We start from the raw sequence: 23,861 nt of genomic DNA, 5'->3' as shown, positions 1-23,861 counted from the left end.
TCGTTGTTGTTGGTGGTGGTTTCACACATTTGCTTTGAATAAGGTAGACTTTTGCGTTGTTGTCAGATGCTGTCACTGCTTTGAGCCAGCGAAACATGTGAGCCTTGAGGTTGGGTGTGTGTCAGGCATGGGTCATCTCTCTGCTGACATCAGAAGTTACCGCCTATATCAAGAAAAGTTTGCACAAAAGGATGGTATTCCCTCCGCAAAGGTGCAAAATACATTGTTTGATGCATTATGGCTGTGTCCGAAATGGCATACACTGGACAAAGATCGCCTGGAAGTCATTTCCGGTAAATATCACAATATAAAACATGTGTTTTCTGTTTAAAAAGTACAAACGTCGGATGGTGACAAGTACTACTCACCCATCTTTTAAGTGGTTGCGTCTCCAGTCTGATCTTGAGCGCACATCTGATAAGTACATGATTTGTTTACATGACGTAACGTAGAGCTTCCTGTTAGGACACGGTGTCACTTTCTCTGCGGTCGAGTTCTCTCCATCATTACGGTTGTTGTTGTTGTTGTTGAATTATTCCTTGTTCACCTTGACCTGACGTTACATTTCATTTTCAATTAAATTAAGTGATGTTGTGTGACTCCCGTCATGTGGTGCATTCAGTGCGCACGAGGCAGACAGCTGCGTTTTTTTTTTTTTTTTTTTTTATATTAACAAATATTAATTTTCAAATTTGAATATGTTTTTTTTAATTTTATTATTCAAATATATATTTGATTTTAAAGTATTCGTTGACAGCCCTAATAAACACTAGTATGTATCTTTTCAAACGCACTGAGCTGTAATTTACGTCGTCACTTCCTGAGAGCCTCCTTGCTGGTTGGGGACAGGTAACCATGGTAACCCGTGCCAACCTCATGTGACCAAAACGATGATTTGCAAGAATCTGAATTAATGTAAAAACTATATTACGCCTAGCGAAGTGAAATCTTATACTTGCACTTAAATTGAAGCGTTATTGATGTTACAGAGCTTTCCGTCAACGTCTGTTATGAACATTGTTGTCACTACCGCTTTGCATTGTGGGATATTTATGCCGCCGTAGTGTCCAGCGTTTGCTTACTGTAATATTTCACCAGAAATAGTATGCAATTTGCGTACTATTGGTTTCATACCAAGGTTTTGGACTTACTAAAAAACGCAACGTGTTGATGATTTATTTCCTGTATAGAACAGTGTGTGACATCATGGCACTTTGACAGCGTTCAGTTTGGTATCCAGTTCCCGGTAATTATATAATTGTCCTTTTTATTATCATTCCACATCCGACTTTGAACCAGATCAGTATGTTCTCAGATTTTAATAGACATACCATAGACTGAAAACGATATGCTGCTGTAATGATGAATTAATTTGCACGCCCCATTTTTAGACCCAACACACCTACAATGAAACAAAACTCCCATCGCCTGCAGCCTTGTACTATTTTAGTGTGGATGGAGGAATTACAGTTAAACTCAGTAGGACTAGATCATATTGCAGCCCCCCGGGGGTCCTTAATACAAAAGAAATTGTCTTCTTCTCAGAAGCTACTTGAAAGTAATAAGAAGTTTATCATTGGCAGAGGCCTGTGTTCAGTTTTAAAGCTGCCAGGCATGATGCAGTTCCTGGTTAATGGTTGACAAGGGAGGATACATATTACTAAAATGTTTTTTTCAATATAGAGGAGCATATCATTAATACACTCTTATTGACCTTGTTGCATTTTCTGTGCATGGGTGTGTGTATCATTAAGCATTAATTGTTTAACTAAAAGCCACACACAGAGTACAGGGCTGTTAGAAATTTGCAGCCCGGTTTATTTAGGTGTTTGCAACTTTTAGTGGAAACATCAACATGAAATCTAAATGTTAATATTTTCAAAGTAAGTATTTAGGCCAGATCAAGGCAGGAATGCAGAGCTTATTAGAGTGTGACAGCTTGTCTTGGTCAGCTAGAGATTTTAGACACCGGTGTGAGCACTGCCCAGCAACACACAGCCACAGTCTCTCTCCCCACTGCACACACACATAGACATGCTGTGTTTTTCTGTGTTTGACACACACATACAGGAGGAATTGCACTGCAGACGTTGGTGATATAACCGTGCATGGCAACATTGCTTTCCCTTTCCCGCTAATAGATGCTTTTCTCCGTCAGTGCTCAACACCCGACCACTTCCACCTTTTCAAAAACGGCTTCCTCTCTGTTTCTGTTTGATCGGGGACAATAGGAATGATGTCTTTCAGGTCCTGTGGGAGACTTGAGTACAGAAGTGAAGTCATAGTCCAGTATTTGTGCATGTGTCATGCCCTTTTCGTCCATTTTATGCTGACGGATTTAAAGATTTGGGATACGTTTCTAGTGGCTTGTGTTATTGGCACCTCAGTGGTATTTAATGGAGGGTCTAGCACTACATATACTATACATTGTGAGTAAGTAAACAATGTAACGGTTCACAAAAGGTCAGTAGAACAATTTTAATCCTATACAGCAAGTAGCTTAAATCCTTAATGTCGTAAGAAAGAGTGGTGCCTCTTGACTGAGATCTATGTGCATATTTTGTTTCCCTTTGAGTCAATGCAATGCCCTCAGAGTTATCTGTTCTATTAGCTATGGTTTTTGACTGTTCTGTCCTATAGGAAGAGTCCACTATGTACTGTTTGAGTATTTCCTAACACAGTAAGAGTTGTAGGCAATAGTGTCTTCATGCAGCCATACCAGTATCTTCACTCTAGCTTTAAAACTGAGCCCGCTACTACCTATGAAAGATTGATTGTGTTAAAGAAATTAGTGGTGTTAAAACGAATTTGCGTTATCGCGTTAACTTTGACAGCCCTAATTTTAATGCAAGGCGTAAAAGGGGGGTCAAAGATTGATGTGACTTTGGCTAAGATTTAACTAATAGTCTGGCTTCAGATCATTTCTAGAAGTATTGAACAGTTATAAGGACATTTTACTCGGAAAATTCAGCAAAGAGTGTAACAATACAAAAACAATTTTAGTGGAAAAACCTCTCTCAGGGTTCAGTGCTTTTGCGAACTCGTCAGTCATGCTCAGAATAGTTTCTTTTGGTAAATGAAAACGACTGGCGCTGTTCTCACCGCTGCATATTTTAGGCCAATTAACAAGGCCATTGTCCATCGCCCAACCCTAATTCCAACACATTATTACCTCTAATAACTCTTTCCTTTCTCATTGCTCCCTCCACAACAATGTTAACAAACCACAAATCATGAACCATGTTTTGCTCTTCTCTTTGTCTTTTGGCGCCACTGGTCGTCAGGTGTCAATGACGTACCAAAACTCGTGAAACTGTAGAAGTCTATCAGACTAATTTAAAAGCACAATTATGTCTGGCCCCAACGCTACAGACCAGTCTAAAAATATCTCTGTGAAACAGGTTTTGTTACACTTACAGTAAATGGACTGCAGCCTTTATTAACGTCATTGTTGTTTACCTGTTTTGATGTGTCAAAAGGTCAGCAGTGAAAATGCATTATTAGTTGTTTCTGAGTTCAGATTTAAAGTGTTAAATCCACAATCCATTTAGCGCAGAGGTCCGTGAACCCATCATCATGTTTATCAGCAGACTTAGAAGGGCCAGCAGGGCTAACAAGCTTATTGGTTTTGGCTTGCTGGTCGGTTGGCTGGCTACCATGATGGCATCAGCCATAGTCCCTGAATTTCTTGCTTGTCTCTTTCGTCTTCCTCTCTCTCATCTGTCCCTGGTTAGGGTTAGTACTCCTGTACTCTCCATCTCTCTATCTATTTCTGCCTTTTTCTTCTCAGACGCCTGGTGGTCCAGTCTCGTGGCTGCATGGCGAAGGTCACGCTGGAACACATAATCACCAGTGAAAGACAAAGAAATCTGAAAGAATTTAACACCCCCCTCCCATCCATCATTCCTCCCTCTCTCCATCAGCTGCAACTCGTGTTCTCGCTCTCATTCATTGGTTTTATAAATCCAATCTTATTTGAGAAAATGTGTCCTCGCCTGACACCTTTCCTGACCTCATTGGATTAAAAAGAAATAACATATGGTCTTTAAATTCTTGTGGTTCTTAAGGCTCTCCTCCCTCCATCATGATATAGTACTTAGTAAGCTCAGTTACCGGGCAGAAAGTGGTCATGAGCTTATCCTTGTTTACGCATCTCTATTTAATGTTAACCCCTGTTATGGAGCTCTGGCCAAAATAATTGCGATTCAAAAGATTATCCCAATAGTCATCAAAATGTGCTTAAAACTCTTAAAATGTCACTAAAACATACTGGAATACCTTTATCCCACATTTTGTGAAGAAAAAAATGTTTTTTTTCACGGCTGTGTTGAATACTCGATTCTGATTGGTCAGTCACGGCGTTCTGCGGTCTGTAATTTCTTTATAGCAGACCGTTGCTATGTATAACAGACCGTTGCTATGGGCGTAGTTCTGATGTCGGACTCTGGCGGACAGTTTTTGTGTGAAATTATTGATTTCTTAAGTAAGTAGCCGTGTAATAAGTGGGATAATGTACAGCTTGCGGGTCATTGTTGTGAAAGAATCCCCTTGAGGGCGATGAGACACCTCTGCGTCGGGGTGCAGCATCTCCCTGTCTGGGATTCATTAACAACAATGACCGGCTCGCTGTACAATATCCCTTACTTATTACCTTTTTTCAAGTGCAAATTATGTAGTTTGTCAACACCTGTTCTATCTAATGAGATAAAGTTTTCACTCTGTTCATGTCTGAGTTTTCATTCACATATCTTGAGGTCAGAGGTCAAGGGACCCCTTTTGAAAATGGCCATGCCAGTTTTTCCTCACAAAAATTTAGCATAATTTTGGAGCGTTATTTAGAGTTCTTCCCAACAAGCTAACATGACATGATTGGTACCAATAGATTCCTTAGGTTTTTTTATTTTCATATAATACCAGTCTACCATCTTCGCTCCAGTTTTAAGACTGAGCCTGCTACGACCTCTGAAAGACAGAATAGTGTCCACTGGCGGGCCGTTGCATTGTTAAGAGGTTAACAGTTTATACAATCAAAGATCAATACTTGACGTCCATGTATTGATTCAATATTGGCACGCAAAATATCGTGATACTATGCTGTATTGATTTCCCCCCCCACCCCATCAGATCAGTGTCAAATAGTGTAGTTAAATGCTTAATTCCTAACTATTTGTGTGGATTTAGTACTATATTTTCCGATAACATTGTCACCAAATCTTTATGATGTAATAAATCCCACCACCTGTCTATTAAAAGTGTTGTATATAGTTATAGTATAGTTTCTACAATCAATTACAGTATGATGACCTTCATATCAGTCTTACTGCAGGAGTGATTATTAGAGATTTCTGCAGTTGGTTAATGATTATCTCTGTAACTTCTTTATAACTGTCGTTAACAAGGTGTTAAAGAATAGAAGAATACAGGGGAGACTAATAGGTGTTAGGAATAAGAGAGAAAATGAGGGTGATTGTGGGGGATAGTTAGTCTTTGTGACAGGTTTCTTTTTTTTGGGGTGGAGGCTGGGAGGTCACCCATCCACCCACAACTACCCCCTCCCCTCCTCCGTCCTCCCTCCTGCCTTGGCTAGTCTCCATGTGCTGGGCTCAGGGCCTTGGGAATGAATGGCGCCCGGCCTCTGCTCCGTCTTTGAAGCCAGCCAGGAATGCGAGGCCTCTTTTTTTTCTCTCTCTCTCTCTCTGTTGTTCAGGCGGCCGGCAGCACTAGCAGCTATCTGCGGCAGTGAAATATTCCCTCCGCTGCGCTCATTGTGCATCGGAGAGCCGGACGTCATCGGCTGGCCAATCAGGGGCTCCCGCTAGGCAGCCTCGGGTCTCGGTGGGGGGAGAAGGGACTCGCTAGAAGTCTTCCCTCTAATATCTAGCTCTCCTGGTTACTTGGTCTGGTCTCTTTTTTAAAGGAAGGAAGATGTTCAGAAAGAGGACGGAAATCATTCTTATTTAAATTGAAACTTAGGACACATTTTGTTTTCGGATGGAAATCAGGAAGGTCAGCGATTTAGACTCAAAGTTTGGGTGAGTTTTTTTTTTATTTCTTTCATGCCAACGGTGCTCTCTTAACTTTATAAACTTCCATTGACACCAGTTGATCTCCCAGTCTGCCTTGCTGATGCTGCTGCTGTGACTGTTGATCCAGCCTTCCCAACTTGCTTTTCCTGCTGTCATTGTTCACTTCTCTTGTCTCTTGTTGTTGTGGTTTGCGTGTGAGGGTATTTGTCTGGGCCGGTCACCCTCTGCCTCACCCTCCCTCCCTTCCTCCCTCCCTCCTCGCCTCTCTGTACATTTTGTCACTGCCTGTCCCCTCCATCACTTCCACTTGAGCGCTCCCCTGTTTGGGAGCCTCTCTCTCTCTGTTCGCAGAGGGGAAGAGAAGGGCTGGATACCACACACAGTCACAGACTCACATATAGAGACACACTTATACAGACACACCACAGATCAGAAGGCCCTTCATAAACACATGGATTCCCCCTTAATACTGTAATTTGAAAGGCTCTTGGGAGGTTTTGTGAGTATGCAAAACGACCACCTAGGATCATCTTTGATTTGGGTTTTTCAGCTCGGCCAACAAACATGGCAATACTGGGAAAATGTTGCTCATTAGAGTTGAATATAAAGTAGTTTTGGGTTGTTACTAAGTGGTCATTTAGCTCAGGATTTTTATGTTTTATATCGTGATTAATCGCAAATTAATCATACATTTTGTATCTGTTCTAAATGTACCTTAAAGGGAGATTTGTCAAGTATTTAATACTCTTATCAACATGGTAGTGGACAAATATGCTGCTTTATGCAAATGTATGTACATATTTATTATTGGAAATCAATTAACAACACAAAATGTCAAATTTTGTCCAGAAACCCTCACAGGTACTGCATTTAGTATAAAAAACTCAAGCCCAACAGGCAACAACAGCTGTCAGTGTGCTGACTTGACTATGATTTGACCAAAGGTGTATGTGTTTATCATAAAGTGGGCATGTGTGTAAAGGGGAGACTCGTGGGTACCCATAGAACCCATTTTCATTCACATATCTTGAGGTCAGAGGTCAAGGGACCCCTTTGAAAATGGCCATGACAGCTTTTCATCGCCAAAATTCAGCACAAGTTTGGAGCGTTATTTAGCCTCCTTCGGAAAAAGCTGGTATGACATGGTTGGAAAGAAATAAGAAATTATTGCCGTTAAAATTAATTTGTTTTAACACATTATTATCACGTTAACTTTGACAGTTCTAGTTAAAATAACTTGTAGTGCCTTCATGTATCCACTGTTCTTGCACTTTCATCAATGCTGAGGCCCAACTATCATACTGCAGTGTCAGAGTTTATTAGCTGGATGGCTTGTCTTTCTTTTATTAGCAACATTGACCTTTGTGTATGCATGACAGGTATGCAGCTTCATCTTGATGACAAAGTCATGGGAGAGAGAGGACCCTGTCATTAGAGCCCACCGTAATACCTAAACCTATCATTAACTTGCAGACACTGGTCTCTGCACTCAAGATGACTTTTTGCATAGCTGAGGATGGCAGCAGGTTACTATGTGTTGCGGAATAGTAGGAATATTCAGTTTGAAAGGTCCAAAGATTATCAATCACGTGGTATTTGCGCATATTTTATTGGTTGATAAAGCTTTGGAAATAAATTTGCTGGAAAACACTGCAGCTTCTAGCACAGAATAATGGCCTGTAGAGGTTTCCTTATGGTCTCAGTCATAGTGCTTAAGTGAAAGTTTAATCTTGCCCAAATATTTGGCAAGAAATGGATAAAGCAAATGCTTCTGTGTCCTAAGAGCAATAAGGGGAAAAGGTAGAAAAGTCTTTATGGGTCGCAGTGCTGTATAACAAGGCATTATACATCCGTCACATGACTAATCCTCCCAGATTTCTGAAGCTCCATATGGAATTCCTGACATTTTTTCATGTGTGCTGCAACGTCCACTGCCAACCTCAAGGCCCTTAATTGGGGGCCTCGTCGATGCAAAACGGCAGACAGACTCCTTCAACAGGTGGTTAACTTACCGACCTACAAAACCAGGCTGCAGATAACCGTTTGAGCTGTAAAAATGACTGCAAAACGTATGTCTTAGAGGTCGACTGTCTTTACTCTTAAAAAGTAAATCAAAAGTAGTACAAGTAAAGGATGTATGAAGTAATATGAAAGATTAAAACATCAGGTAAAATACATTTGAAGACATTCAAACATACAGACATACATTTTTTGCTGGGTAGCCATAAACAGTTCTCTACTGAAGAAGAGAGAAAAACTTAATTCGAGGGGCATATGATTTGTCTTTACAATTTATAACGGGTGGAGCATTAACTCTCACTAGAGGAATTTGACCTAGAAATGCCAGGCAAAGATTTTTCACTGTTGACTTACTGTTTTCTGGCATCTTAATAGTGTTTAAGCAGAAAGCATCTGATGGAGAATTTTATTCCATGCATACAACGAAGATGAGGTATTAACAGTGGTGGAAGAAGCACTCAGACCTTTTACTTTGTAAAAGTAGTAATACCACAGTGTAAAAATACTCTGTTACAAGTAAAAGCCCTGTATTCATAATCTTATCCAAGTACAAAAGTATTAGTGTATGAAAATATACTTAAGGTACCAAAAGTAAAAGTACAGAATAATATATATTATTATCCACGTTTGTGGAGATTACACAAAGCCACGTGATATATTGAGTATCGCTCACTCACTGTGTTTTTTTTCGATTGCTTTTTGAACACATTTTGTCCAATCATTTCACTCTTGAGTAGTCATTTGCCACATACAGTATGTATGACTGTGAGTGCAAGAAACTAATTTGTGCTGTGTTTGTGTTTTCTCCCCCAGGAGCTCCTGAGCTGACTGTTTCAACAGGCTTTGAATAAACAAAAAAGGAATCAAGAAAATGACCTAATTAGCAGCAAGCGTGACGGACAACCGGGTGCAAATGTGTTGGTCGTAAATTCCCTCAGTTTCACCCGCAAGGAAGACACATGCATCAGCGCACAAACACGTACGACACATTTGCAAACCCCGCCCTTCCCTTCCTGCCGTCCGTCCCGGTCCTCCATGGATTCCTACAGCTTCCACTTTGAGAGAATGAGCAACGTGGACCTGCATCCTCTGAGCCTGCCTGTCAGCCGGCTCTCCCCAGCCAAGTCCAACAGCAGCATCGCCGACCAGCTTGCCCACCACCAGCACGGCAAAGGAGACTCCGCCTACAGCTCCTTCTCTGGCGGGTCCACCGCCCCAGACTACCCCTCGCCCTTCCTCCCAGACGACCTACAGTCCAGCTCCTTCGGCCACTATGCTGATCTTAAATACGTGAAGTCCATTTACAATCCGACCCAGGTTCTGCAGTCTGACTCAAAGACCATGGACCAGCTCTATCGCTCTGTGGAAGCTATCTCACAGCAGTATCGCAGCACCAACGTAAACCACCACAACCAAAATGGCAGTTTCCATACCAACAACAAAGCCCTCTCTAAAAAAGAGTTGCCTCCATCCCAAGGTGCTTACCCTCCTGTCCGTCCTCCTCCAGTCCCAGCACGCCTGGATAGTTTCATAGCCACAAAAAACTTGGAAAACAGCAGGGTCCACCATCAAGGCACTGAGTTTCAACCCCAGCAGCCACAGCCTCAACAACAGCCCAGACCCCACAACCGACTCCACGCCCCAAAACCTGACACGGCTAAGCCAGATACAGGCAAATCCAGCTTCAATTCTGACCCAGTGTACTCAGTTTGGAGGGGCTCTCAACAACCACAGGCTCAGCAGCCGCCGATCTACCGACCCCACCTCCAGCCTCATGATCAGACCAGAGCGCCGTTGACCCCAGAGTACATTTTCATCCCGGATAACAAAGCTGACTCTGAGCAGCAGAAGTCAACAAACATCCTAAGCCGATCACCTCCCCGAGGCCAGGCTGAGCACCTGAAACCCAGACAGCCCCCAAGCAGCGGTGGATGTAACGGAGACCATCACAACAAGCCCACTGGACATTTTGAGAGTCAGCGCAAAAGGTCGCACTCGGCTCACGATTGGCTTGGTTCAGAGCCGACCAGACCCGCCAGCCCTTACAATGCCAGTCAGAGCTTTATCAACAGCAGCATCCAGCATAAGGGTCAGTTCTACTTTGTTACGGGACTGTGTAAGCTGTCTGACTCGGCATCTGTTTGTGGGTCTGAGTCTGGGAGTGAGAGCTCCACTGTGGTGGAGACACACCGGCTGAGAGACAAAGAAAGATCCCACAGCACGATGGATAATTTGTTTAGCTCTCGCTCTTCCAGCGGTTTGATTTCAGATGAGAGAGAGGCTTCCCAGAGCAAGGACATGTCCTCCAGGAGCCAGGATCAGGAGAATCACAGACTGCCCCTCATCTCGACGCAGTCCTCTCGAAGCTTGGACGCCTTAGAAGAAATCGACATGATGCAGGGTCGAGATATCAGCCGCCACACTGCCAACAACCCTATATTCTACTGTGGACCTGACAGAAACTGCTCGCCACATTCAACCAAACAAACCAACAACGAACAGCCCAACTACCACAAGAGAGAGGAGCAGGCGAAGAGGGGGAAACGGCAGCCGTTGGGGGATGTAGCCAGCGAGAGGATAAACAAAGAAACAACCCCGCTTCTGTACCACCTCACTGGAGCCAGCAGGGCGGCGTTACAGCCTAAAAAGGATGCTGATTTCAGTATAAAAGGCAAGGAAGCAATCCTGAACAAAGCAAGTCATGGAGACGCGGCGGTTAACGATGAGGCGAGACTTCCAAAAAGTGACACAAGCAAGAACGATAGAGAGGACGTCGTCTCCGTTGCCTGTAACACCCTGGATGACTCATTTAAAAAGTACTACAAAGAGAAGCTGAAGGACGCCCAGTCAAAAGTCCTAAAGGAGACGTCATTTAAAAGGAGGGACCTGCAGCTGTCGTGGCCACACCGCATCCGGCAAAAACCTGAGCTGAGGCCTACGGTGATTCACGCTTTCTCCTCATCACAGGACTCCGAGACGTCCACAGATACACTCACTCCCTCTGTGACCTCCGAGGAGACAGAGAGGGGGAGCATCAAAGAAGAGGAGAGTCAGGAGGAGAGGGACAAAGAGACGGAAAAGGAAAACGGGAGACCGGCGAATGTGGCCCAGCCCCAGGTGGCACGCATCGGAGGCAGGAAGCGGTTGACTCCAGAGCAGAAGAAGATATGCTACTCTGAACCGGAGAAACTCCACCAGATTGGCAGGGCTCCCGTCCACTCTGCATGCCGCTCCTTTGGCAACGAAAGCGACGGCCAGTTTGCAGTCGAGGGAGAGGAGCATGTACAGCAAGGAGAGCAGGGACTGGTTGCAGCGCGAAGGAAGATGTTTGAGACGAGAGGTAGAGCGCTTTCAGCTCCCAGCTCTTCAAAGACGAACTTAAAGAATCTGCAGCACAAGGCCCTGGTGGCGTACATGGAGCGTAAGACGGGCCAGAAAGTGGCTGAGCCGCAGCAACCAGAGCCTCAGGTACCGTCTCCTTCCAGACAGAGACACTCTCTGGGGGAGAAACCCTTCGACTGGGTTCCCAGGCCTCTATCAGGAAATCATGAAGGCAAGCAGAAGAAGCTCTACAGACCCCACTCTGCAGGCCGCATCCTTGACTCCTCCACCAGCTCCCTCAGGTACGAAACAGAAGCAGAGCCAGAGATGCTTTTTTTTTTGTTGTTGTATGGATTCAATTATTTAATTTTTTTTATTTAACTCCCACAAAACAGGTACGCCCAGTTCTTCTCAGCTCAGTCTTGTTCAGGCCAATATGCCGGCCAATTGAATCAGTCCAGATGGAAGGAGAGCCAAGGTCCATCTCAGGGGAAGTCCGCCTCAGTGGAGAGTCTTTTGGAGCAGCCAGAACCAACGAGTTTCTTCAGGAACAGATCCACATCCACACCACAAGCATTTCAGGTAAGTCTGTTCAAATTGAGATCTTAAAAAATTAGGGCTGTCAACCGATTATAATATTTAATTGCAAGTTCAACAGACAGCTGTCAGTGTGTCAGTGTGCTGACTTGACTATAACTTGCCCCAAACTGCATGTGATTATCATGAAGGGGGCATGTCTGTAAAGGGGAGACTCGTGGGTACCCATAGAACCCATTTTCTTTCAAATATCTTGAGGTCAGAGGTCAAGGGGACCCCTTTTGAAAATGTACCGATTCATGTGTTGACTTTCTAACGCTTCCTTTATGTCTGTAGGCACTCGACTATGAGGAGGATCCATTACCAGTTACTACTATGGAGACCTGGAGGTATGTACCAGCACTGCAGACAAATTGGGACACTTTTATTGGTTTTAGGTCAGGAGAGTATTAGGCCAGTGGGTGTGGCACAGACTATAAATCTACACTTGATTCATTGTGGCACTGGAAAGTCAACACCCACCTGCTCCAGCAAAGCAGCATTCCTTTTAAAAGATTTATACATGGGCTGTAAAAGTAGAACCAGTGACTAAACCATTTTCAAGGAGTTGGCCTATTTCTCAAAACTATATTGTGATTTGTAGGAATATCAAATTATTATCACCAGTCTTTGAAATAAAACTTTCCAGAGCTCTTGTATGATCCATTTGTATATGCCTTTAAAGAAATTGCATATGAAAATGTGATAGTTAAAAGTGTTGATTTAGTAGTTTTTGTTTTCATTTCAAGGGCGGGACAAGGATGTACTGTATATATACTGTTTATGTAGCAGCGTCATCATGCAGAAACCTACGTAAGGTCACGTGGAAAAAAGTTTTATGAAGGGCTTAGGAAAATAATATTTTGACGCTAAAACATACATACCTTGACCAAAATTTGAATGTTTGGATTTTATATATAGCTGTGAGGCAACAGAATGATATAAAAACCTAAAAAAATAAATAATAATAGACCTGCCCTTTAGAGTTCTATCATAGTTTGTATGAATTGATGGATTTGTTACACATTTTAACACTGATTGTCAACGTCAGTCCCCAGACGAATGCCACGGAGGACTCCTTAATAAAGCCAGTCCCTGAGGGCCAGCAGCGTGTCCGTGTGGTCGCACAGCGGGGGAAGTCCATGGAAGAGCTCGGGGCATCAAAGTTAACAAGACCATCAGCCCTGAGTAGAAGTTCTGAGCAGCTGGATCAACTGTGGAGGGATTCGACTGGACCAGGAGAACCGGACAGAGACAAGAGGAGTGTTTTAGTCTTTGCTGAAGTCAGAGAAGCCCAGGGGCAGGACCGAGGGAGGAAGAAGCAAAATGTAGCAAAGCAAGCGGGGAAAGAACCAGAGATTGTTGGTGAGAAGAGCACTCAGGGACAAACCCAAAACCAAACCCAGAAAACGTCTTTGTTGAACTCAGAACCAGGGGAGGAAGCCACAGTAGGAACAAGGAACTCGAGTAGATCCACCTCCCCGGCCTCTTGCTCCTCATCCCGGGCAAGGGTTCACTCTGGATCTCCTGGTTCTCACGGCCCGGGCACAGATGAGTTCAGGTCCAGTAGACTGCCCAGTGAGACTTCATCTGACCCACCTTCCCCCAGATGTCTAGAGACCAGTGAGAGGGAGATCAAGTCCACCTCGTCCACCCCCACACAGACAAAGCTTCCTTGTGAGAACCGGCCTAGCTCCAGGTAAGATTAGACTCTGTCAAAGCAGTATTTGTTTTCTCCTCCTGCGAAATGATTTGACTAACTGAACGTGCCACTTTCTTCCATCATTTGAATGTATCACCCTCCAGCTATCTAGACTAAAACAAACTCAATCAGGTTGTTTTTCTGATTCTGCAAATACGATTTTAGTCAGGTGTGATTCTTAACCGTACTTTGTTTAACTTCCAGTAGAGTGAGGACTTCTCCGTGTGTGACTGGATCAGAGACAGAGCAGTCGGTGGATGAACCGAGCAGTGACGCCCTGCAGCCCGATTCAAACCACGAAGTGTCTCTGAGCTGCGGCGTCACCACAGATCCATCGCTGTGGATTCTCCCTCCAGAGGAAGAGATCAAAGAGGAAGTCCAGGCTTCGCCGCTGATAGACGTTTTTGCCAACGAGTCCACCATCTCGGCCCCTCCGACGCAGACAAGCGAAACCTCTGTGTCTCCCTGCGCCTCCGTCTCCGACGCAGACATCAGTCAGCAGGTGGAGGAGGAGGAGGAGGAGGAGAAGGAGGAGAAGGAGGAGGAAAATCCAGAAGATGAGAAGCCGGGAGAGAACCAGGAGATGGAGGAGAGGGGAGCACCGGAGGGAAAGACGGAGAGCGTGGAGAGGCCCGCCGAGAGACCTCAGTGGGAGGAGCTGGTAGAAGCGGCAGTCAAGGCCGACCATTCGCTGGCCAGAGTGCTCTACCCGCTGTCCAATCGTAAAACAGCGCTGATGCTGATGGAGCAGCTGCTGTCAGAGGACACGCTGCTGATGGAGGAGCACTACAAGAAGAAACAGGAGCAGAAAGGAGCAGCAGAAAGGTAAAAGTCAAAATTCTCTAATTCCAGCTTCTTAAATGTGAATATTTTCTGGTTTCTTTACTCCTCTGTGACAGTAAACTGAATATTTTTTGAGTTGTTGACCAAACAAGACATTTGAGGACGTCATCTTGGGCTTTGGGAAACACTGATCTACATTTTACACCATTTTATAGACCAAACAGCTAATCGATTTAATCGACAATGAAAATAATCGCCCTACCTGGAACACATCACTTAAAGGTTAAACCCAGCTCTGGTAGTCATAAATAAACTCCCACTAGATTACATTATTGAGAACATTTTACAGCCTAAGTTAGAGAAGATAGCACACCCCTGAGAATACTGACATTATGAATATGATAGAAAGCAAGTGTAAAGTACTAGAAATTGGCACAGAAACGTAATGTAACTAGCCCTGCTTCATAAATATCCCAAATCCTTGGCTTCCCATCCTTTCAGCTGACTACATAACACTTTATCTTGTATACACACAGCTGTGTAGATAAAGACAATAAACCTTAAGAAACTAATTTAAAGGTGAAATAGTGTTTAGAGTGCCAAGTTGATTAGGATTCCTGGTTTAATGTTTCTCTATGAAACTTGATACTAGTTTCTAATGGCCAGATAACTGAGCTCCACCGGTGCCGTGTTACTTTTTGTTGCATCACATGCACAGACACACCTGGCTATCACCTTTCTGCTTGTGTAAGCACAGTTCAGACACATGGAGAATATGCTGTTGCATTTCAGAGTTTTGTAATATGTAAATAAGAGTGGAGTATACTCCATCTGAAAGACACTATATGTCACACATTAACAGATATGTTTCTTTTTCTAGTGCTGAAATGGTCGAAGCAGCTGAACCACCTCCGTGTCCTTCTGCTCCCGACAGCCTTAAACCTCAGAGTACAGACCCGCAGAGCAAAGCTGACATCACTGAGAAAAAGGTAATTATTAATTATGCTGCTGGGCGCTGATGTTGCAATGGAACGAACAATTGACTTTCACTTCTTGGCAATATACGTTCTTTGGTTTCGTTACGTTCCATACGTAATGTAATGACGTCATCACGAGCGTACCACGTGACGAACCCGAAAGACAGAAGCCTCAGCTTTCCACTGTAAAAAGTATGAACGCTATAGCTATTATGCTTTCTAATATAGATTTAAACAGGATCATGCTAAAGACTGTTTTTTTAAAAGGTCAAATAATTATATATTTACTAACTTACTGACATCATTACTAATTCATCGTGACAGTCAAAACATAAACAAACCATTATAAAGATGCCTCGACGTAACAAAATGAGACCTGTGTGTAGCAAAAAATGTATAACTTCACTAATAACAAGACAATATGTCTCCATAATGGTCACAGCTTTGTTGCATGTACATTAAAAATAATTAAAAAGACAGCAGAAGAAACAGACACTTTGAACTGTGGTCTTGTTTTCTTTTTAAAACGCAAACTCTGTGGTGATCTCATCCTGATACCATCTGGTTGCTATTTGGCCTCAAGTGGACTCAATTCAGACGGAGATAGTTGTGTCTCTCTTATCACATGATGTACAGTACTGTCTGTCTCTTATCAGTAGCTCCCACTTGCCTAATGATTGGCTTCACAGAGAGCCTCCCCTTCTTCCTGACACACATTCACTCTTGATACAGTATGCCTTTATTCTTTGATAGTAAATATGAAATCATTTAAAATCTTTTTAATCTCCACATATTTTTCCACTTGGCCCTGTTTCACCATGTGTATCTCCTCTCTAGCGTCATAACCTAAACTCTCTCACACCTCTGCTTGCATTAACAGCGTCTGTTAGCGTGCTGTATCGAGGAGCGTCTGCATTCGCTGGAGGAGACGCGTGGCGCCCTGCAGACAGAGATCCAGGAGAACGTGGCCCACGGAAAGCGTCTGGAGGTGCTGGTCCGGGAGCGCTGTCTGCCCATGGAGCTGGAGCGGTACAACCTGTTCATAGGCGACCTGGAGAGGGTGGTCAGCCTGCTGCTGTGTCTCTCTGCTCGGCTGGCCAGGGTGCAGAACGCCCTGAGCACCGTCGACCAGCACACAGATGCTGAGGACAAGGTGAGGAGCAAAAACCTTTTTTTTATTACTTTTCTTTGGAGATCAGTGGGTTCATAAATTAGCTGACACAAGAGAATTTCCCCTTCAAAAGTCCTCTTATCTTCCAGACAGCTGTTTTCATTCATTTCTGTATGCTGTGATAAACAGCTTGCAAAAACTTGCCCTGCATGAGTAATCTATTCATTTATTGCTTTATTTATTTGTCAAAGGTGCATAATTGTTTGTTAATTATTATAATTATCTGTTTTGAAAACTTTGTGTTGGTGCGTTCAATGACCCTCCAAAACCCAAGTTTTCTGCAACTAAAGAGAGAAACCTTTTTAAGGTACAGTTTGTAGGATTTGGCGTCATCTAGTGGCATGGTTACAGATTACAACCCACTGAGTACTCCTCCACTCACTCCTCCCTTTCCAAGACTGCGATAACGTGAGCCGCTGAGTACAAAACCGTGGTAACGGTAAAAGCATGGAGCCAAAGCATCAAAATATGAATCTCTGTCCAACGTTGTATAAATCTAATCTAAATGTATCCATGCTGCTTGTTTTTGTAATAATCGCTAATAAGGCTGATTTCTGGGGTTAAAGGTCAACTGAATCAGTTAACTAATACGTGATAAAAATCTACTGATGTACTGTAATGCACCGCCATGCGCTCCGTGTTTTACGGTCCCGTCTTTCCCCCTGAAGCTGTTTAAACATACACACTAATACACTGTCGGCGAGTGTATTATGTTCTGTAACCTCAAGGATGTCTCGATTCACTGCAGCTCATTTAGAGCTTGTGGTGAAAAAAGACGACCATGAGAAGTTGTGTAGAAGTGTGCGGCTGCTCCCATGCCCTCAGCTATACTCTCCCTCTGTTTACTTTAGAACAGCAAACACTCGCCACTCGGGAACAGTTTAAGGGCGACTTTAACTGGGTCAAGGTTTCTCACCGTGTGGAATTCAAAAAATGCCGTTATCTGTGTTTAATTGCCAATTTTTTTTTTAGCTTATCTGTGTTTGAGCCTTTATCTGACATTTGAGGGTTATTTTTGATATACTGCAGCTTGATAGGCCTGACCTTTTTGGTTTGATATACGGAGAAATAATTCCTTAAATGACATTAAAATGTGTTTACCGTCTTTTTTAAATATCATGAGTTGTGTCACAGGATCTGACTTGAGCTCTGTGCTTTGCTTTGTTTTCCCTTCTGAATATCCCGTTTCATTATGCGTCCCAGCATCAATTTATGTTTGCATGGATGCATTCGATTTCTAGATTTATTCCCAGTCTGAAAGGGCTCTTTGTCAGTTTGTCCATCTGTAAAAGCCTGGCTGGACGTGCTGCATACTGAGGGCTTGTGTTAGAGGCTCATTTGTTTTCTTGCTGTTATCAGCAACACTGGTATTTACACTGACTCACCGAAACTCCGGCCCGGGTTTCGATGACATTTGTATCTACCCTGCCCTCTGTTGACATAAGGAAACACTGCACCTCCTGACCTCTGGCTGTTTGAAATGTAATCATACAACTTTCACCGCTCTCTGTTACATCAAACAACATATTACCTTTCAATTAAAACACAGCAGGATATTTACTTATGCATTTGATATTATGAGCATGGGTTTAATGCTCAGGTATATTTAATGTTCTTTATTCTCTGCACTCAGCAATCTATGGACAGTCGCCACCGTCTGCTGTGCAAACAGAGGGAGGACGCCAAAGACCTGAAAGACAACCTGGACCGGAGGGAGAACCTGGTCTCCACCTTCCTGTCGCGCCAGCTGTCCGCCGAGCAGCTGCAGGACTACCGGCGCTTCGTGCAGACCAAGGCCTCGCTGCTCATCAGGCAGAAGGACCTGGAGGAGAAACAGAGGCTGGGAGAGGAGCAGCTGGAGGCGCTCTCCAACTACCTGTGAAGGGAGGAGCAACGGAAAGCACAGATTCCTCCTTTCTTTCTTTTTTCTTGACTTGCCTTGAAGTAGGATGTTTCAAAAAGACTTGTAGAGGCTGTACCGTTCACGTGGATTATAAGAGGTCCAGCTGAACACTTTGCACCGTGTTTTGACTTTTCTTTTCTTTCCTGCTGCTCTCCTCTCACACCACTATACAGGCTGCACATGAGATGAGCATTAGAGACTGTTGAGACTAAAGCTCCCTGCCTTTCTGTCGTCTACCGAGGGTGCTCGGAACGCTCACCCAATCTCCGCCCAATGTCTGCACAATCTGCAATGTGCACCCGAAGACTTTCCCCACATGTTTCCGTTGACTTTGAGCAGAGGACTGAGCTGTTTTTTTTTTTTTTCTGTGTGCCTTGATGTTGCTGTGGAACGTTTTCCATAGAGAGGCGAAGTCCCGCCCCTTACGGTGGACACAATGGGATTTTTTCATCCCGTTTTAATTACGCCATGAATCACACATATGATGTTTGTCAATTTATCAAAGATAATTTAGCAAGTCAAGAAAGTCGCAGTTTGTCGTAGTATCGTTTAGCTTTGTGTGAAACCACTCAGTGAACTACATCTCTCGTCCACACGCAAATGTAAAGGGATAATGTACAGCGAGCCTGTCATTGTTGTGAAATAAACCCGACAGGGCGATGTTGCACTGAAGGGGTTAATTTCACAACAATAACCCACTAGCTGTACATTATCCCGCTTATTACAAAACTACTTACTGAATAAATCAATAATTTGACACAAAAACGGCCCGCCAGGGTCTGACATCAGAACTGCGTCCATAGCAACGGTCTGTTATACATAGCAACGGTCTGTTATAAAGAAATAACAGACCGAAGAACGCCGTGATTGACCAATCAGATTCGAGTATTCAACAAAGCCGTGTAATAAGTAACGTTATCTTACCTGATGTCTTTTATCCAGCGACTCCTGGTCTTTTTTTATCAGCCGGGGAGCGAAAGAACAAGCGAGACCCGTTGCTGTTGTGAGTACAACCCAGTAGGAAACACACAGGCATCGTAGCTTCAGCGAGAGAGACGCCACTTTTGGGTGTGTAGTCTTTCTAACTACGTATTTTCACAGTCTTATACTTCAACAGTTTTACAACAAACTGCGACTTTCTTGACTTGCAAAACTATGTTTTAAATTGACAAACATCACACGTGTGATTCATGGTGCAATTCAAACGGGATCAAAGAAATATTTGTCTCTCGCCGTTGACTACCGTATATATTTTTTTCCGAAAAATGGTCCCATGGTGGTCCACCAGAAGCGGCGGGACTTCGCCTCCCTAGTAGAGCTGCTGTGTGGAAACTTTGCGTCCCCTGTTAGCGATTCACTTTTCCAATACGATGGTAGCGCTACAGCCCTGTATCTGCACCTGTGGAAACCTATTATAAGCTTTAAGATTGTATTTTGACCCGTGAGAAAGGCGAAAGAGCGTTGCCTGAGAGGAGAGTGGGCGGTGTACTGTATCATGTCAGTAAAAATGTACAATAGATGTAGATTTAATCTTTTTTTGTAAATGTTTTAAATGTTTCAAATTAAGGCACTAAAAACCAAAAAGGGTGAATGAAAAAAAAAAGCACTTTGTAATGATACATAAATGCACATTTCTTCAAAATCTGATTCAAGTGATTTCAAGTGAAAGCCTTACTCCATCCGTTCAAACAATACTTCTATTCTTTTGTCGGTTTTGTCATTTTAAATAGGAATGTTGAAATAATCTTTTTTTTAAAAAGGTACATGAGCACAAATATGTGTGCAAATACCTTTCCGGCTAATTTCATACCTAATGTTATTAAGTCTGGATGATTTCATGCTGGAACGGTTCCTCATAAGGAGGTGCTAAACCTCTTTAAAGCAGATTATAAGTAAGCAACAATTAGTATTTTCTCCCAATGTCCCTTTGTCGCAGAAGTGACACGTGATACTTGAACTACGTTTATTATTAAAGAGGAAAGTCCACAATCTTCACTTCAGGTGTCTTAAACTAATTTTCTATTCTCTACCTCCACTGTGTAGCCCCCTTTTTAGACATATGTAACCTTTAAGTTTATTTAAAATGTACACAGTACGCTCTTCTTGTTAGTCCTGAATGAAAACACACTCTTGAATCATGACTTCCCCCTTAATTTTTAAAGAATCTGCATCTGTGTTTATACATTAATATTAGTTTTTATAGTTGTATTAATTTCTTTTTACCGAGAGTGATGTTGCTCTACGTCAGAATATGTGCAGCGTGTGTGTGTGTGTGTGTATGCTTGAAATCATGAATGTCTTAATTTCATGTGTGTCGAACAGAAAGACAGAACTCCTCTCGGTGTTTGCCGTTTTTTTTTTAAAGTTTTCAACAAAACTCCTATGAAGTGATCAAAATGTTATCGTCCCTCAGGAAACTATACCTGTTGGCTGTACTGAAAATAACTGATCCTGTTTTGTATATGATATTTATGTAATAATGACCACAAAAAAGCCTCTACTCATAAAAAAAACTGTCAAAAAATAGACAGGAAACTCTTTTATGTTGAAGGATATTTTCAGTTTCTTTTGCTTAACAGCTTCTCCACCCCCGCCACCACCCCCTGAAACATTTCTCTGGAGATTTACGACCCTGTCCGCTTCAGTTTGCTAAACAAATGTATGTTTGTTTTGGCCTTTGTGCTGACGCAGGGCTGAAAGACTCTCATGTTGTTCCTCGCAGCCTGCTGGAATTCCTCAAGTATGCAACGTTTTAGGAGAAAGAAAAGGCTGTGGGGGGAGAAAGTGAGTCCCACAGAGGAGGAAGGAGCACATGGATAAATACTCATTTTAGTTCTCGTATTGCTTTGTGTGCATACTAACAACTTCCTGAGTCATTACTTGTTTCTGTCATTCAATCAAAGCAGTGTTTTTGTTGAGGTCACAGGAAAAAAATGGGCCTGTTTTTGAAGTAGGATTATATTTAGTTTGTTTCAATGACTGGAAGTGATTTGAACAGAAAAAAGCCAGATAGGAAAAAAACATATTTCAGTGAGTCCTAGCTGATGGGATGACAGCAGAGACATTTCTTAAAATCCACTTTTTTTTGCTCTATTTCACACCTGTTTTCTGTTGAGAGTTGTTTTTTGTGCCTGTTTGGAGTTGTAAATTCCACGATGTTTGTAATATTGTGAATAAATTAAGCTCTCCCTCTCCCTCCAGTGTACCACATTTCTCTTTTTTTCACAGTGAACTTACTATAAGTATAGGTTACATGAACTATATATGCAAACAGTGTATGTTTTATGCTACTATAGCAATATCCAAGCTGCGAGAACAGCCAACATTGGATATTTTGACACATTATTTCTCATAAACATGTTAAATACTGTTGTTAAATGCCCTCTGATAAAAGTCTTAAGTTTCCTCAGTAAGTTGAGGCTTTCCTGGATCGGTTGTTTCCTCTTAGAGCTCGTCTCTGCCCTCTGCAGCCACATCAACTCACTGCATCACAAAATAAAAGCTGGGTTTTTAAATTCACTTTGCCTGTAATGTGTAACTAGAGTATCAGCATCTTAACACAAGGCGAAATAATGTAAGAAAATGACATTTGATTTAGAAAAATAGCCTCTGTCCACAGATAACAAAACTCACCTGCCAGCAACTCTAAAGCTCACTAAATATAATATAATATCTTAATTAGTAGCTAGTTGTTTTCATTGGTTTGATGATTAAACAAACAAGATATAGAGTATTAAATTAGCGAGTTTAAGAGGTGCTGGTAGGTGTATCTTGCTACCTTTGGACAGAGACTTTTCCCCTCTGTTTCCAGTCTTTATGCTAAGCTAAACTAAATGGAAATGAAGTAAATGGAATGATTTTAATACCTTGACTTTTTGGGAAATATACTTATTTGCTTGCTTGACGAGATTTAGCCGAGAAGACGCGCTCATGTCCGTGAAGCTGGAGTCAGGAGGCAGGTAACAAAATCCACCTATGAGCACCTTTAAAGCTCTTTAATGACATGTTTGTTTGTTTAATTTTTACAAAAACTGAGCAACAAGTTGTGGTTTTACAGAAGGTTATGTACAGTACAGGACAGGAGTTGTTGCCAGGCAATGGCACTGTAACGACAGGACTCCAGGAAGTGATTGCTCCGAGCCAAGAAATAGTTTGGCACATAACCCCCCCCAGCCCAGTAACACTGTACGATGTTCATTTTCATTTATATTTACCATAAAGATATGAGAGTGGTATCCATCTTCTCATGCAAGAAAGCAAATAAACGTATTTCCCAAAGATGCCCAGCTATTCATTAAGAAAAACATCACAGTTTGGGTTACTAAATGATGCGTTGAGAGAGTGATATATATGTTCAGCAGCCTCCTCTCTTGTCTCTTTCACGCCTCTCTGCCCACGTTGTGTTCAGCGTCACAGTGGAATGCCGTCCAGTTTGTTTGTCAGCAATAACAAATGCTTATTAAAAGCATTTCAAGTTGGCAGAAGTGGCAAACGAAACCCCCAGGAGGACAGTTAGAGAGACACAAGACACCACTTAGTGTAGCCTACTTTTACTTTACACTTTCAATCAGACTCGGGGAATTCTCAACAAGTGAGATCTTTGTCAGACACTAATTGCATGGTAATTAGGTTTAGCGTCAGTACAAAAGGCAGTGGAAGTGATGGAAGCGTTTGGTGGTGTGCGCTGCAGCAGACAGGAAACAGGATGGTCTAAACTCTGCAGCAGTAGCCCTGTCAGAGTGCTTGCTGGGTAATGAGGAGCTTTGCTGCTGATAATCACTAACTGTGTCCCTCTTTCTCAACACAACATGGTGGTTGAAACATAAAAGCTCCAGTTGGTGAACAACATCTACACCATGAAGTGTGATTTTATTTGCTTCAATAGCTGTTAAATTGACCACGGAGGTTTGTAGATGATGTCGATGACTCAGTGATTACTCTGCCAGGCGCTCAGATTAGCAGCTCCAAAACTCACTTTTCTAACCTGAACTCTGAACTCTCCGCTCGCTCGCAGGAATGTCAGCACACCTTCAGTCTCCTCCTCTAACCTCTGGCAGTCATTTCACAGCTCAGTTACTGTATGAAGACTAAAACAAAAGCCTTGTTCTCGTGCCAAAATACTGCGCTGGTTTTATATCCCCAAAGATTTATCCTTACAGTATGTTTCTGTCGGAGCGCTGCTTTAATTAAGCTTACGTTCGTAACCACCTGACCCACACGTGGGATAATAGTTTACAATGAAAATGTATTCAAGACATTCCTCTTTATATTTGTCTACCGCCTCTAATTTCATGACAAGTAGGACTTAAATTTGAGTAAACCCAGCTTTCTTCCGCAGAATATGGCTGGCATGCAGGCCCTAATTTATGACGTGTTGTTAATT

General features: G+C 42.8%; 1 protein-coding gene and 1 long non-coding RNA gene across 4 annotated transcripts in view; both read left to right on the top strand.

The window, feature by feature from the left end:
- Nucleotides 1-19,090, top strand: part of shroom1 (shroom family member 1) — a 32,456-nt gene extending 13,366 nt beyond the window's left edge. Inside the window, exons 1-9 of one of the 3 annotated variants that reach the window (XM_037748908.1) lie at nucleotides 5,815-6,032; nucleotides 8,859-11,668; nucleotides 11,762-11,948; nucleotides 12,240-12,292; nucleotides 12,994-13,641; nucleotides 13,849-14,469; nucleotides 15,308-15,416; nucleotides 16,285-16,557; nucleotides 18,209-19,090. In XM_037748908.1, the coding sequence (XP_037604836.1) occupies nucleotides 9,081-11,668; nucleotides 11,762-11,948; nucleotides 12,240-12,292; nucleotides 12,994-13,641; nucleotides 13,849-14,469; nucleotides 15,308-15,416; nucleotides 16,285-16,557; nucleotides 18,209-18,457 (4,728 nt within the window). In that variant the 5' untranslated portion in view covers nucleotides 5,815-6,032; nucleotides 8,859-9,080 and the 3' untranslated portion in view covers nucleotides 18,458-19,090. Of the gene's footprint in view, nucleotides 1-5,814; nucleotides 6,033-8,858; nucleotides 11,669-11,761; nucleotides 11,949-12,239; nucleotides 12,293-12,993; nucleotides 13,642-13,848; nucleotides 14,470-15,307; nucleotides 15,417-16,284; nucleotides 16,558-18,208 lie in introns of those variants that run through there. The other 2 variants (XM_037748909.1, XM_037748907.1) reach the window with 2 other exon arrangements.
- On the top strand, nucleotides 1,775-19,529 carry LOC119475841. The gene is made up of 3 exons (XR_005203898.1): nucleotides 1,775-1,786; nucleotides 2,388-2,389; nucleotides 19,389-19,529. It is a non-coding gene; the product is annotated as an uncharacterized LOC119475841 (long non-coding RNA).
- The last annotated feature ends 4,332 nt before the right edge of the window (nucleotides 19,530-23,861 follow it).

The sequence above is a fragment of the Sebastes umbrosus genome, chromosome 17, assembly GCF_015220745.1.
Source record: "Sebastes umbrosus isolate fSebUmb1 chromosome 17, fSebUmb1.pri, whole genome shotgun sequence".
NCBI lineage: Eukaryota > Metazoa > Chordata > Actinopteri > Perciformes > Sebastidae > Sebastes > Sebastes umbrosus.
The sequence above is the reverse complement of the archived record's forward strand: the minus strand, read 5'-3'. Positions and strand labels throughout refer to the sequence as shown.